Below are 16,386 nucleotides of genomic sequence, written 5' to 3'. Positions count from 1 at the left end.
GTTCCCAAGACAGATCTCTGTATTTGGCTCACCTCAATTTGAGGTAATATTGAGAATGTATGCACTTTATAACAGCATTTTTCTTACTCTCATCTCTTTGTCCTTTCATTAGTAAAATAGATTTGGGTGAAAAATACCTCCCAATAATGTCATAATCCATGGTGCTTCGTTGCTATATTTTGCTGCGCCTAAGATGCCAAGTTCTGTTGAGACTCCCCTGGTTAAAATCAAACTCCCAGGATCTCTCATTGTTTATTCTCCCTCAGGAAGTTAAAGGAAGAACTTGTCAGCCTTTCAAAAGAGAACCTGAACTCATATTCAAAGAACTTAGCAAAAGGCTCTAACATTTCTTTTTTAGTCTACTTTAGAGAGCAACAAGGGTATTTATTCATATATACATATCATCTACCCTCTATTTATCTATTATCTAACCTTCATATCACAAACACTCTAAAAGTGATTGTGAACTACTGATTTGGTTATTAATCAAGTTAATCTGTCTTTTCTTTTCCAGTATAGGTAGGGACAAATACTTAAGTACAAGGTATAAAAGTTATCAGAAAGCACATGAAGTTTCAGCTTAAGTATAAGAAACTGACTACAAGTTGATCACCGATTTATAAAAACCCAGAAGATGTATTCCCTTCTTGATATGTCCCTAGGACATATCTCTGTCCTAGCTAGGTTTAAAAAATACATTTAAGCCCTATTCCAGAGATAAAATGGATATTAACAACTATGGTTTTCCAACAATTCTCAGACTGCAATTTTGTTCAGGGAGCTACTTCTGAATTATTTGAGTTAAGAAAGGGCAAACATTTTAAATTATTTAGTCTGTGCTGATTTTCTAATACAGTTTATCCATTCATTTATAGGATCATCTTTTTAAGCACAGTATAAGTTTGCTTCTAATGCCACACACCAGTTGCCATAGCAATAATTTTCTTCCATTCATGTGTACACTGACTTCCTTTCTGTTTTTTAGGCTACCTTTCCAGAAACTTTTGCTCATGGAAATCTATGAAAAGTCATTTTTCTTCATGGTGTTGTCTAAAGCAAATGTTTAATGAGTTTTAAATCTACAAATGCAATATGCCTCTGCTGTGCTGTGTTCTTCATTTATCACCAAATAATACACATTTCTCTTAACTTAACAGATGAAGGAAATCAGATTGATCACAGATAAACCTAGATAAGCTGAGTTCCTTAATATACTAATATATTCCAAGGCTTTGAAAACTTTAGGTACTTAAAATACAATGTGCTTTGATAAGGTCCTGCCGAATACTGAGCTAGCCCCTCCCCTCTCCCATCAATAACCACCAACTCACAGTTCCTTCCACAGGTTCCCTTCATGCTTCCAACTGTTTATTTTTTTTTAGGGGTCAACTCTTACATGCTATGTCCTTTCTCATAATTATACAACAGTAACTTTTAATGAATATTATACAGTCCTAACCTATTTTATAGTACTGATTCTTCTGGAATTCATCGAAATACTATCAAACCTGCAATATTTTTGACACTTAATGAATTCAGAACATACAATCATGGACAGATAGCCACACCACACCACGCACACACACACACACACACACACAAACAACTTGTTCCCTGCCTCAACAATTTACTTGTGGATATGTTCTACATGGGGCCATAAACAATGGAAGAGCTAAATAACTATACAAGGGAACACCCATGAAACACTGCAAGGCATCATTAATTGCTTGAACAAGGGGTATAGAACATAAGGTTCATGGCAAACAAGAGACTAATCATTTTGCAATTCAGAGTTAAAGGATTATTCCCCCAGCTAAATACAGAAACTTCTGCCTGGGCATAAAAAATGTACCACATTTGGTCCAGTTAATAAAGAGAACTCAGTGAAACCTGCGATGAGAACTTCAGTACCCTGAACCCTTCAACATTTGCTAAAATTGCTCAGTGACTTCAATTTTGATGCTTTTTTCCCCTCATGACAAACTTTCAATATGCCTTCTAAATTGACTATTATGTCTTTAACCCATTTATTCAACAAAAGATTTCATTCCATCCAGCACTGTGCTAGCTATTGTAGTACATGATCTATGTTAATCAAATCATGGGGCAACTCTATTTCAGTAAATATGGTTTGCGACACAAAGAGTAAAAGCAGCTTCCCTGGTGGTGCAGTGGTTGGGAGTCCGCCTGCCGATGCAGGGGACAAGGGTTCGTGCCCCAGTCCGGGAAGATGCCACATGCTGCGGAGCGGCTGGGCCCGTGAGCCATGGCCGCTGAGCCTGCGCGTCCCGAGCCTGTGCTCCGCAACGGGAGTAGGCCACAACACTGAGAGGCCCGCGTACCGCAAAAAAAAAAAAAAAAAAAAAAAAAGGTTGGCTTCCTTCTAAGATGAAAGAGCAACGGAAGCTCCGCCCTTCTCGCCAGAGGGCAAGGGAGCTCTCCGTGCGATTGGTTGGGAACGGAATTCACACGACTGCTACCGCTTTATTTTCAAGGAAATTCCACACCCTTTCGGTCAGAAATTCCATAGCCTGATCGAGAGGATAAGAAGATGGTTGCTTCCGTGAGGCCGTGACAGATGGAGGGAAAGAGGACGCCTCGCCCTTTTGAAAACAAAATCTCGACTCGGGACCTATTGCGGTAGGGGCGGAGCGACAATTCTCGCGCTCGGACCAGCTGCAGCTGCGCAGTCACATTTCCGTCCCCGCCCCCGATAAACTGCAGAACGATCTGTCATGGTGGCCGGGATGTTAGGTTTGTGCGGCCGCCGCCTTTTGGCGGTGGCGGCGAGGCGAGGGCTCCCGGCTGCCCGTGTTCGCTGGGAATCCAGCTCCTCCAGGGCTGTGATCGCCCCGTCCGCTGTGGCGGGAAAGCGGCCGCCGGAACCGACTTTACGCTGGCAGGAGGACCCAGATCCCGAGGACGAAAACCTCTACGAGAAGAACCCAGACTCCCACGGTTATGACAGGGACCCTGCTGTGGACCTCTGGAACATGCGAGTCGTCTTCTTCTTTGGCTTCTCCATCATCTTGGTCCTTGGCAGCACCTTTGTGGCTTATCTGCCTGACTACAGGGTGCAGGAGTGGGCCCGCCGGGAAGCTGAGAGGCTTGTAAAATACCGAGAGGCCAATGGCCTCCCCATCATGGACTCCAACTGCTTCGACCCCAGCAAGATCCAGCTGCCAGAGGATGAGGACTGACCGGTTACTGAAAGGGGCTTAAGAAGCACCACCTTCTCCACCCCTTGTCTGCCATTCTGCCCTCTCTTCAGAGCACCTAATTAAAGGGACTGAAACTGTGAAAAAAAAAAAAAAAAAAAAGAGTAAAAGCAGACATAGGGTCTTCAACCAAAAGCTGGGTTATACTTCAAATACTCATCTTCACATAGTGTGATTGGAGTTTTTTAGGCACATACATCTCTGACAGCATCATCAAAGTTGTATATTGTTATGTACACATATTTTCTATCTTACATTTTTAAAAAAGTCAATAGCAAGTCAAGGCAGAGTACCTTTCATTATGGAAGAGGGTGATATTATTTTACTGAATATAAATAAGTTCATAACACCCCAACTAGCCAAGCAAACAACTGTACATGCCATAGAACAAGACAATAGTTATACAACAATTTATCTATTTGTAAAAATGTAAAGATTTATCTAAGGGTATATAGTGATACATTTCCATCTTCTGTTAAACTATTTTAAAAGTTAAAGATAACAAATTAATCTTTAATCAGTCTTGAGGTCAAGAGAGCAAAGCACATTCCTGGCAAACCCTGTGTTGAATGAAGCCTATTTCTAACCCAGTAGTCTTTGTAGTTCCGGCTCTAGCTAAAAGCACCTTACAAGAAGTATTAAGTTACTTTTCAGCATGACTCTGTCAAAACAATGAAGAAATCCAATAATTTAGCTTTGCAAAATCTAGAAATGTAAATAAACGAGATGCATTTAGGCAGTTTTGCGCATTGTGTTTTCATTACACTTGCAATGTTTTCCTTAACTTGTGAAATATTTTGTCAGTTTGGAGGGAGGAAAAGAAAACCTAAAAATTTCATCATCTCTAAGAATTCAAATCCAACTCTAACCCCCAAAGATGTCATCTCATCTCTTCATGGGTCCTTACAAGAATATAAACCAAATATATTATATTAACCCATTAGTTAACCAGTTAGTGAACTTTATTTTCTGCTGATTTACAGAACTATGTTTTATACATCATGTAATAATCACAATGATGAGATTAGCCAGATGTTCTAACTTCGTATCAGAATATCTATATTTATTTGATAAGGCACTAGAGAAGAAGCAAATTTAATTTTTGTATATTGAGGGTAGAAGGAGGGAAGCTGAGTGATGTTCCCTTAATCTTTATTACTATAGAAGGGCATAACCTTAACTAAACTTTCAGACAAACCTTGTGTTTCTTCGATACACCATGAACCTACGCCTTTTATATAACTTTACAATTCAGTTTTATACCTGATCTTTCCACATCAAGTTGTATTATCTTTCCCTAAATTTCTTCTCCATTATTAGCAAATGGTTTCCTATTTGTTAATAGGAAAACCCAAATGGAACCTAAACGGAAAACCCAAAAAATCTCAGGGCTCCTTGTCATAGAGGAAGGGACAACTGGGGGTCTGGGAGGGAAATACAAAACAGATTAATCATCCTCTCTGCACAAGAATAACAAGCATAATTTTACTTTTTTCTGTAAAGCTTTTTGCCAAGGAAGGGATCATGCAAAAATAATCAGATGGCAGCTTGATGCTTATTTAACTAGAGCTCCTGGCTGTGCCCTGGCCTTTTGGTACCAGTTAACTAACTAGATATTGGTATAAAGATACCACAGCTAATCATGTAATCCCTGTGCCTTTACACAGTCACTGGCTGTGGAAGATGCACTAAATTAGGACAAAAGGGTCAATATCAACTGAGAAGAGCCTGCTGTAATCTACTGAAAACACAGCGATAAGGAGGTAATGAAGAGGCAAATTTGAATAGGGAAGTAGAGTACATTGACAAAGTTTAGAGCCAAAATTCACATTTGGAACCCATTAAAAAAATCATGAACGTTTAGTTTCAATTTCAAAGACTTCAAAGAGCATAAAACAAAATAAATAAATATGGCAGGAAAGCAACATAACTATAGTCTGTGTCTCATTCTCTCAGAGCCTACATCTTAATAACCACTCAATCGAAAGGCAGCAATCTGAAGTCAAGTGTCATACTCATGGTAAAGAACCAAAACTGTAGCATCACACCCACATCTGCCTAGATAAAGAAATGTCAAATTCAATAGCTTTACATAAAATCATATTCAAAGGACAAAATAAAGCATACCATGTTGACAAAGAAAAAATAAAACAGGACTAAGATAACCTGTATGTTTTTCAGAATAAGCTACGTTTGAAAAGAAGAAATAATATGTTATGCATTGAGCAGTTACTTCCACTTTGAAAAAACAAAGGGCTATAGGGTCTGCTCAAGTACAGAAGAAGTGAAAAGGGTATTAGGACCTGGTACGTGATTCAGGAGAACAAGTGTAAAAACTGCAATTTATCTGAACATTCAAGATAAATAAGTAAATAACTCTAAACTGCAAACATAATTTGCCTCTTTACCTTTGAAATGCACTTTAAATAGCAAAGAAAATGTATTTTTCCCCACATTCTGGCTGCTTTATAAACATTAATTAATTAATCTCAATAATACCCTTGTGACTGTGAATAGGTATTTTCTCTCTGTGTTCTACAAATGAGAAAACTATAATACTAATTATGTACATTCATAGAACTCTTTTTGCCTTAGGGGTTCAGGGTGCCTTATTATTTTGAAATGACTAAACAGACATTAATTATCACGATACCTTTGTGAGGTATGTAAAACTACAATTAAATGAGTATGATTGAAAGATTAAAAATAAAGAATAAATTTTATCCTGCATTTGTTCCTTCTTAAAAGCACCCCTATATAACAAGATGATCCTGGTTGGGTGATTGTAACTACAGCAATACTGAGATACTATTTTGGAAATATAAAAATGTTGTACAGTGTTTTTTCTTCAAAGATACTAAAAAAATTGACCTCAAATAAGTCTTAGAATTTTCTAATCAAAAGGAAAGGAAACAGAGAAGATGCAATAGGAAGTCAAGAAGAATGATAAATGAGCAGACATTTATTAATTTAACAAATATCTACTCAGTTCTGATAATGGAGCAGCCATGATTCTAGGTCCATGGAATATCGAAATGAACAAAACAAAGACCTGTCCTCATGGAGCTTACATTCCAAAACAGGAGCAAGACAACAAAAAAATGAACAAATAAAATAATTTCAGTTGAAAAATAAATTCTTATGAAGCAAATACACCAGGGTAAAGAGGTAGAGTGAGGGCCTTAGTATATGCAAAGAGTAAGAGAGGGACATGACATAGAGATCAAGGTCAGGAAACTGAGAAGATGAGAACCAGAAAATGTTCCATTAGTGTGGAGACTGGATAGCATAACATACATGACATGCTTAGCACGTAGTAATCACTCAATACAGGTTTTGTGGTTTTGTTTGTTTATTTATTGAGAGTTTGGGGTTTTTTTTCCTTTGAGAACTAGAGCAACAGTCTAAGCTTTGAGTTAGTGTATATTTTCTAGTTAGTGAATCTAATGAGGCAAATGGTTCCTCTTATCACAATGGTTCTCAACCCTGCCTGAACTATAGCATAGCCAGGGAGTACTTTTTAAACGATGGATACCCTGAAAGCCCTCTGAAATTTCTGATATAAGAATTTTGTAGGTAGGATTTATAACCTGTTGTTGCCGCAGCCTTCTCCAACACACCCTCTAGCACTGCAGGAGACTCAAGCACTCAGGATTTCAGGGCCAAACAGATAATGTTGATGTACCCAGATAGGGCAGCTTAAGAAACAAACATGAGAATTGTAGCACTCAGCACCCACTGAGGTATTAAAAAAATATATGAAAACTCTGTGGGCTGAATTTGGCTTAGAGATTGGCAGTTTGCCAGGGCTACAAAATTCACACTATCTGACTGCACAAAATATAAAGAATTCTGATCCCAGTGATGAAGTTCTGCAAAGGCTCAGGACTGGCTAAGATTTAGCCATAATTCTGCAGTTACAGAGTGCAATACCCCTCAACTCTGGGACAGCATCCATTGGGCTCTTCATGCCAAGATGTAATTCTCACTGTCATCAGGTAAACACTTGTAACAGAAATTCACAGAAGACTGAAGGGGACAAGCCAAGAAAGGAAACAAAGGCTATAGTCATTCGATAAGCTCTAGTAAATAATTCCACCCAGCTGAGATCCTCAAGTGAGAAGTCACAAAAACTATATTTTCCATTCTACAGTTAAACATGGCAGTTTCAAAAGGCATAAATGTTTAAAATGATGCAAATTATTTTTTAAAATGTATGGAAGACAATGTTGACTCCATTAGATGGCATTACAGAAGTTTTTGGACATCTGTATGTTCAGCTCATCTTTACATGAAAACACATGGACGTAATTAAGAAATAGAGGAAAACCAGCCAAGAGACATCAAGCACCTTCACGTTAAATATGGTAGAATGCATTCATTTCATTGCCTAATTTAGTCATTATTGCTCAACTGGGTGAGTAGTTCACACAAATTACAACACATGCATTTAACACATATATAAATATACATAAGCACAGAGATTTCTGTAAAATGTTTCATCCTCTTGTGTCATTTGTGTCAATGCAAATATTGGAATTATTTTTGCACATTAGGCAACTGTGTCAAAGCCAGTGTAATAGTAAAAGTTCCACTGAAAAGTAAGAGAACTAGTCTATTAAACCCACATACACACATACACACACTACTTTTGAATTCGTTTCTTCTCTATCCTCCAAATATTTGAACTGTTTCTCACTTGGAGAAGACCCTTGACTGAAGTGTAACCCTGTAGTCAGTGAGAAGCAATGTCATTCTCTGGATCATCTATTTGTTACTTAAACTCTGTGATCTAGTACTTTAACAGCTTGAATAAGAGTAAACTGTTATCTCAGTAGTGAACCAACAGCAGCAGCTGACAGTCAAAAGCAATAGATATCTATTCTCACACTTCCCTACAAGGAGAAAAGACTCAAGTATATCTAAAGTCTTAATAAAGTCTTAATTTCGTTTAGTAAAAGGAAATAGTGACCCTGACCTGTCTCCTGGGGCACAAAAGTTTCGTATTAAGTAACCAATGTACACATGGGGTATTTTGCCCTTCTGTCCATAAAGGAGAGGAGAAGCATTCCCTCTCTGCCTATTTCTCTAGCCTAAGTCCCTGTTATTCCTCCATAAAAATCATGATTATGGCCACGATGCTTAACACTATCCCTCCTGAGCACATCAAGCACTTGTCTCTTCAACTCTTCACCCATTTTGTTCCCCCTTCCTAGACCCTATATTTCCTCTTACACTAAGTCTTATCAATCCTTAAAGGTTCCCTTCAAATCTCCTTTTTTATCACTATACAGCCTTCTAATATTATTTTTATATTACTTCTAATATTATTTTTTCTCCACTAAATGCTGTAGAACTTTTTTTACTTTTTTTTTTTTTTTTTTTTTTTGCGGTACGCAGGCCTCTCACTGCTGTGGCTTCTCCCGCTGTGGAGCACAGGATCCTGACGTGCAGGCCCAGCGGCCATGGCTCACGGGCCCAGCTGCTCCGCAGCATGTGGGATCCTCCCGGACTGGGCCACGAACCCGCGTCCCCTGCATCGGCAGGACTCCCAACCACTGCGCCACAAGGGAAGCCCCTAGAACTTATTTTTATACCTCTCTTACAGCACTTACCACATACTGTCTTTCTAACTACTGCCCATATAATATGGTGTCACTGAAACTCAGCCCTATGAGGGAATACAGGGGATATCTGGTCCAATTGCCTAAACAGTGCAGGAAGCCATTCTCCACACCTCCAGCAAATGCTTATCTTGCTTTGCTTGGCTTGTCAACCTCCTTCAGCTTCCAAGAATGGGAAGTGCACACTTTCTTTATTAAATATACGTATACAGAAGAGGTGCACAGTAGCGCCAGTAAATACCTGTTGAATGAATAAAAATACTTTATATTAAAGTTGAACTGCTGTAACGTTGAACTAGTTCTTCCTCATACTTAGTTCAAATGTGGCTCTCTGTCATTTTAACTCATAATAATTACTCTAGGGTTCTGCCTGCTTCTATACACATAGAAGACATGCTTTAATACAGATCATATGAACTGGACAGCTACATGTAAAAGCATGAAACTAGAACACTCCCTAACACCATACACAAAAATAAACTCAAAATGGATTAAACACCTAAATGTAGGGTCAGACAATATAAAACTCTTAGAGGAAAATAGAGGTAGAACACACTATGACATACATCACAGCAAGATCCTTTTTGACCCACCTCCTAGAGAAATGGAAATAAGAACAAAAATAAACAAATGGGACCTAATGAAACTTAAAAGCTTTTGCACAGCAAAGGAAACCATAAACAAGATGAAAAGACAACCTTCAAAATGGGAGAAAATATTTGCAAATGAAGCAACTGACAAAGGATTAATCCCCAAAATATACAAGCAGCTCATGCAGCTCAATATCAAAAAAACAAACAACCCAATCCAAAAATGGGCAAAAGACCTAAATAGACATTTCTCCAAAGAAGATATACAGATTGTCAACAAACACATGAAAGGATGCTCAATATCACTAATCATTAGAGAAATGCAAATCAGAACTACAATGAGGTATCACCTTACACCAGTCAGAATGGCCATCATCAAAAAATCTAGAAACAATAAATGCTGGACAGGGTGTGGAGAAAAGGGAACCCTCTTGCACTGTTGGTGGGAATGTAAATTGATACAGCCACTATGGAGAACAGTATGGAGGTTCCTTAAAAAACTACAAATAGAATAGAATTACCATATGACCCAGCAATCCCACTACTGGGCATATACCCTGAGAAAACCAGAATTCAAAAAGAGTCATGTACCACAGTGTTCATTGCAGGTCTATTTACAATAGCCAGGACATGGAAGCAACCTAAGTGTCCGTCGACAGATAAATGGATAAAGAAGATGTGGCACATATATACAATGGAATATTACTCAGCCATAAAAAGAAACGAAACTGAGTTATTTGTAGTGAGGTGGATGGACCTAGAGTCTGTCATACAGAGGGAAGTAAGTCAGAAAGAGAAAAACAAATACTGTATGCTAACACATATATATGGAATCTTTAAAAAAAATGGTTCTGAAGAACCTAGGGGCAGGACAGGAATAAAGATGCAGACGTAGAGAATGGACTTAAGGACACGGGGAGGGGGAAGGGTAAGCTGGGATGAAGTGAGAGAGTGGCATGGACATATATACACTACCAAATGTAAAATAGATAGCTAGTGGGAAGCAGCCACATAGCACAGGGAGATCAGCTCGGTTCTTTGTGTCCACCTAGAGGGTTGGGGTAGGGAGGGTGGGAGGGAGACGCAAGAGGGAGGATATATGGGGATATATGTTTATGTATAGCTGATTCACTTTGTTATACAGCAGAAACTAACACACCATTGTAAAGTAATTATACTCCATTGGAATAATTATACTCCAATAAATAAAAAACTCCAGTTTTTTTTAAAAAAAAAACTAAAAACAGCAAAAATGACAGATCATATGATGAAGAGTTTTATCTTGACCATGCCGAATATCCCCTTTAATCATCAAAGATAATTTCCAGACCCCCCCTTGGAAAACTTAACACTTAGACCATGGCATTGAGAACAGGGTTCAATTTTCCTCTGAACACCTAGATTATGGAATGTCTCTCTACTTGGCAAACAGTATTAATGCCCAGAACAGTACCAATATGCAGATAGTAAATATTCACTCAATACAGGTTGAAAATCTGTGTGATTGGCATAACCCTGGAATACCAGTACCATACCATCTCTAGAAGAAACGTATATTCATTCCTAATAATACTGAAGTCTATGTGCATTTTTTTAGACCATTTTCTGGCATTCAAAAGACCACCTTGATTTTCCTTAAAGTCCGCTTGTCAACTTTTCACAAGAGAACTGAAGATGAAGCCTGTTGAAGCATGAAGGGAAGACAGAGAATAGTGTGCCTATGCAGACATATGTGGAAGGGAGAGGGTCAAATTGTAGAAACAGCAGATGGACCAAGCTCCACATTAAACAGAACAGGTTAAGAGTAGAGATATCCTTTGCTGTATTTTTTCATTCCTTTAACTTTCAATCCTTCAGGAAATCAAATCTCTCATCAACACAGAAAGAATAGTGCAATTTATCAGCCATGTTATTGTTTTCTCACAGTAGACATAGTGTTCTCAGGCCTACATTGGATAGTATTAGGTGCATTTGACTTTCATCATCTTCAAAAAATGTACTGTTGCTTTTCTATGTCTAACAGTTAACAATCTTTTAAGTGTAAATGTATTTTTTTAATATTTTCAAACTCTTTAATCACTTGAGTTGTTTGAGTTCCAGTTTTATTTATTAATTTCCACCATGTCCTTGTGTTAGAACAGAGAAAGGAGAACACTTGGTGGCAAAGGGTTGTATCATAATTTTTTAATCCTACTAAAATAAACAATGAAATACATGTATGTTTTGGTCAAAATATTCTGCTAATTTAATCTATATTTCATAGAGAGAGGTTCTTTACAAGGAGGTGGGACAGTAGTTTCCGGACAGGTGTCCAAGTTAACAAGGAGGAGACTGCAGTATTCTGTCCCTTGAAAAGATTATGACAATTGACAAATTACATAATCACTTTACTCATTAGTACTGTGATTGAAATTAAAGTGTATGAAGCAATAAACTTTAGTTAATTAATTCCTGATGTTGTATGGCTTTCTATTATTTTCCAAAGCTGTTCTATTGTTTTTTGCCCCAAAGGAATTTAAGGAAAAATTTTTAAAAAGCTTTTCTCTATGATCACATAATGTGCTGTGCACTCTGAAATGAATTATGTTCTTAAATATGTATATTATGTGTAAACAGTGATGCAGTTTTTATCACCCATGGTGAGCAATGAAGTCCTTCATAACTGAATCAATGAAATGTCTTAATTTTATCACACTGCCACCATGATTCATAAGAAGTACATAGAGATCCATCATTGAAATGAGAGAAATCTCTTCCATCTTCAATAACGAAAACCAAAAGCAATATGTGCCTAGAGATTAGATCATCTTTCAGTTACAATGTATCATTGCAGGTTTTCAAATTACAAATATGTAGTTTTCTGAGTGGCAAATTTCATGGCTGAGGGAGTACAGATTAGTTTTCCAGTTCACAACAAGGTATGTGGAATTCAGGAAGGTTTTGGGCACTTGGGGACTGGATGGAGCACACGGTTCAATGTTATTCATAAGAAGATTTCAATAAGAAGTAGTTCTGGAGCTATGGAGCTGCAGTGTTAACAAAGGTGTGAGTCTTTAAAGCCTATAACCTAAACATGAGCATTCACTGCCAATGAGATCTGTCAGTGTGCTGGGAGCAGTAAGCATGGTATAGAATCATGGTTTCTATTGCCCGTATCATTACCCTAGCTGCACACCCTTTGGGAGGCTACCCAACAGTCTCAGAACAATTTTCACATGCACTTTGTAAACTGTAGAACATCTTGGTGTAGAGTGACAAGAGTTATGGGGCTCTTTTATTGTGTGCCAAAAAGAAGATTTTAGGTCCAAGTAAGAAATATTTGTCTTGCTTGTCCAGGTCTGTCAATCAATGGCATTTATTGAGCTCCCACTGTCTGCAAAGATTCTTACTTGAAGAAAGTTGACTCAGAAAGGAAGAAGATGATGGAGGAGAGAGGGATAAATTAGGAGCTTGAGATTAACATATATACACTACTATGTATAAAATAGGTAAACAAAAAGGACCTACTGTATAGCACAGGCAATTGTATCTAATATCTTATAATAACCTGTAATGGAAAAGAATCTGAAAAAGAATGTATACACATATGTATATATGAATCACTTTGCTGTACGCTTGAAACTAACACGACATTGTAAATTAACTATACTTCAATTTAAAGAATTTGGTCACTTGAAAACAAGGAAGAAAGTGAGAGCCTCTACTTTCCAACTGCTAAGGAAGAAAAGACAACAAATGAATATGCAGTGGAGGCTTATTTTTAATCCAGCATTCCCAGAGAGCACATTCAGATAACTGAGGCTGTTTTGTTTTGTTTTGTTTTTAATGGATGCTTATTTTAGCCATGTTAGTCATAAAGATGTGACACCAGACTGCTCTTTAAGAAAGGACTTGCTGCCCACCAGCAAGGAGTATGGTTTGTCTCAGCTTCCAGCTTCTTCTCAGGACAGCCCCTGGCCAATCACCAAGCAAGGCAGTAGTACCAGAGCCTAGCATTTCCTCCCAGAGGAAGACTCCTCCAATGAGCAAGCTTTGCTCTGGGGGATCCTGGCGAGAGAAGTGCACTGCGATCTGATGGCCTCCCTATACAACCCTGCTTCTGCTCTTTTCCTTTCACAGATGTTACTCACCAGTAAATCTTTTGCATGCCTAATTGCATCTCTAAGCTCCTTTGTGGAGAACCCAACTTGCAACAGAGAGTCTTTACAATTTATTTATAATTTTTTTCTGTAATAAAAAATGAATGAGATACTGATACATGCTACAACATGCATGAACCTTGAAAACAATATGCTAAGTGAAACAAGCCACAAAAGATGGCACATTGTATGATTCTATTTTTATGAAATGTCCAGAATACATGAATCCACAGAGGCAGAAAGTAGATTAGTGGTTGCCAGGGCCTGGGAAGATGACGAGATGGAAGGTGATTGCTAATCGGCATAGGATTATTTTTGGGGGTGAGAAAAGTGTTCTAAAATTCCAATTTTAGTATATGTGCTGCCAAAGTGAGCACAAAAGTGTTCCAAAATTGATTGTGGTAATGGTTGCACATTATAACTCTGAATATAATAAAAGCTACTGAACTGTATATTTTAAATAGGTAGATTTGAGATATATGAATTATCTCAATAAAGGCATTAAAAATTTATTTTTTATACACTATCCTATTTTCTGAAACACACTATACTCATAACACTGACACTACGGGACTGCAGGAGGACATGTGCCCAATCCTTTAGACAGTTGTCATTTCTCAGTATATAAGCATACAGCAGCCTAGCTCTTCTATTTGGGAGATCTGAAGTGAAAACCAAACAACCAAATTTGTAACATCATTAAACTAAATTTGTATATAATTCTAAGGTTTTAACCTTCCTCTTTTGGACAACATAAAAGCCATGGCTCTCTGAGAAAGTGTTGTCTCATTGTTTAGAAGCTTACTTTTCTATTACTTTTGTGATTAGGATAACTAAGGTGTCCAGAATTCATTTTGTGTGTAGGTGTGTATATTAGGATGTATCTGCAACAGGATGTTATGTGAGATTTTTCCTTTTGATGCAGAATTGTAAAAGGTGCTAAGCAATCCATGCTTAAAAGGGAATGGTCTATGAGCTACCTAAAGTGGGGATGAGACATGAGCTTACTAAAAGGAGGCAAAACTGGCCTTGCTACCACTAGCCATCACTTCATCTCCTCTGTAGAATCTGTAAAAGAACAGGGTTGTCATTAAATTCTCTGCTTTGTGAGGAATCAATGTTCACGACGAGAGGCTACAGTCTCTCCCTAAAGCCAAGAGTAGGATGTGAAGATATTACTGAGAGATTATATGGGGTGCCTAAGAAAGGGATTCATGTATTTCATTTCCTGGCTAGATGTCTGTTTGGGCAGCTAACCAGAAGATCTGTCTCAGAAGAGTACTGGAGAGAGATAGTATATCTAAGCTAGGACATACCAGTGGGTCAACCTATATTTCCACCATTTGGCATGGCACGGATATATGAGTTTCTGGCAGACCACATGGATGCCACAGAAGGTAGTTAGAGGTGTACCAATTTATTGTATTCCATGTAAGACAGCTACTTGCAGAGCACAGGGATTCTAACAGTAAGAAGCTGTGGGTTAGATGAATAGTATTAGGAGCAGGGGAGGTGGGATAATGAAAAGGGTGGGGTGGGCAGATGACAGAGGGGCAGAATGCAGAATTTAAGTCACATAATTTAATGAGTTAATCTTTGTAAAAGTACACCCAGTGTTAGGTCAGAGTTTTCATGTATTAAGTATTGCAATTATTACCACCATTTAATTCTGGTTTCCCAGAATGAAGCCTGCAGTTAAATAATCAAAACTGCTTATTTTACTCAATCAATAGTTTCTACTACTTGGATCAGTGTGATTAACAACACTACACTTTTCAAACCACATTTCCTTAAATTCATTCTTTAAGGAAAACACCAATTCGTTTCCTATTACAGACAACTAAAAAAATCTGCATGCTAATCAACATCCTCTCTATTCAATTTCAATCTACAAATATTCAAAAGCAAACCACAATAAACATCTGGGGGGTAATACTTTTCTATTTCTCTCTAATGCAGTAATATGCTATTCTTGAGAAGTCCTGCACACATATTTTCAACCTCTAAGTCATTTAGGAAGAAAAAGAGAGTAGCATACCAGCACAGTGACATCAAAATATTGAAGACAAAAGATTGAAGATTTCAAGAAAGCAAGCTGACTTAACCCATTGATTAATTTCTATATTTTAGGAAAGCTTAGTCTTATCCTATACATCAGGAAAGCATGAATCAATTAACATCATGATCATCAAAACTAAAATCTCACTGGGAGAAACACCAAGCGATGAGTTTTACAAGGGCAAATATTGGGTCCAAACTATCTCTGTGTCCCCCATATCTAAGCCAAAGTCTATCCATGTGGGTTTAATAAGAGTGTAGATAAAAGTTTGAGGGTATGCATGGAGAGAATAATCTTTTCCTATTTCTCCATCACTTTCTAAACCTAGTCAGTCATGACATGTTGCCAGTTTTATCCTAGAAATGTCTCTGGAATTTCCTACTTCTCTTAAAACTTCCTCCAAAATTCTACTAGAGCTTTGACCTCTCTTACACTCTTAACACAACAATCTCTCCAACAGTTTCTTCTCTTGTAGCATCTCTAAATAACAGATCAGATATATCACTCTCCTACTGCCAAATTTCTACTGATCCTGGTTTGTGTATAGGATACAATCTGACCATATTAGTGAAAAAAATACAAAACCCTTGTAATCAGGCTCCATGCTACTTCTTTATGTTCATTTCTGGCCATTCCCTCACCAAATCTCATGGACCTATATATTAGCAACACCCAATACATACACCATCAACAAACCATGTTCCTGTATACTTTTCTATGCCAGCATACTACCTTCCCCATTCTTTATTCACTCAG

General features: G+C 37.8%; 1 protein-coding gene across 1 annotated transcript; it reads left to right on the top strand.

Annotated features, from left to right (window-relative positions):
• Positions 1-2,555: 2,555 nt before the first annotated feature.
• Positions 2,556-3,328, top strand: LOC101280311 (NADH dehydrogenase [ubiquinone] 1 beta subcomplex subunit 11, mitochondrial-like). The gene has a single exon (XM_033429499.2). It carries the CDS (start codon positions 2,736-2,738, stop codon positions 3,198-3,200), a length of 465 nt encoding a protein of 154 aa, XP_033285390.1. The 5' UTR covers positions 2,556-2,735; the 3' UTR covers positions 3,201-3,328.
• Positions 3,329-16,386: the final 13,058 nt, after the last annotated feature.

This window comes from Orcinus orca, chromosome 5 (assembly GCF_937001465.1).
Source record: "Orcinus orca chromosome 5, mOrcOrc1.1, whole genome shotgun sequence".
Classification (NCBI taxonomy): domain Eukaryota; kingdom Metazoa; phylum Chordata; class Mammalia; order Artiodactyla; family Delphinidae; genus Orcinus; species Orcinus orca.
This window is presented reverse-complemented; position numbering and strand designations above follow the sequence as displayed.

Excerpts from the sequence above, each read along its gene's own strand:
- LOC101280311 (XM_033429499.2), top strand. The coding sequence starts at position 2,736 with ATGGTGGCCGGGATGTTAGGTTTGTGCGGCCGCCGCCTTTTGGCGGTG.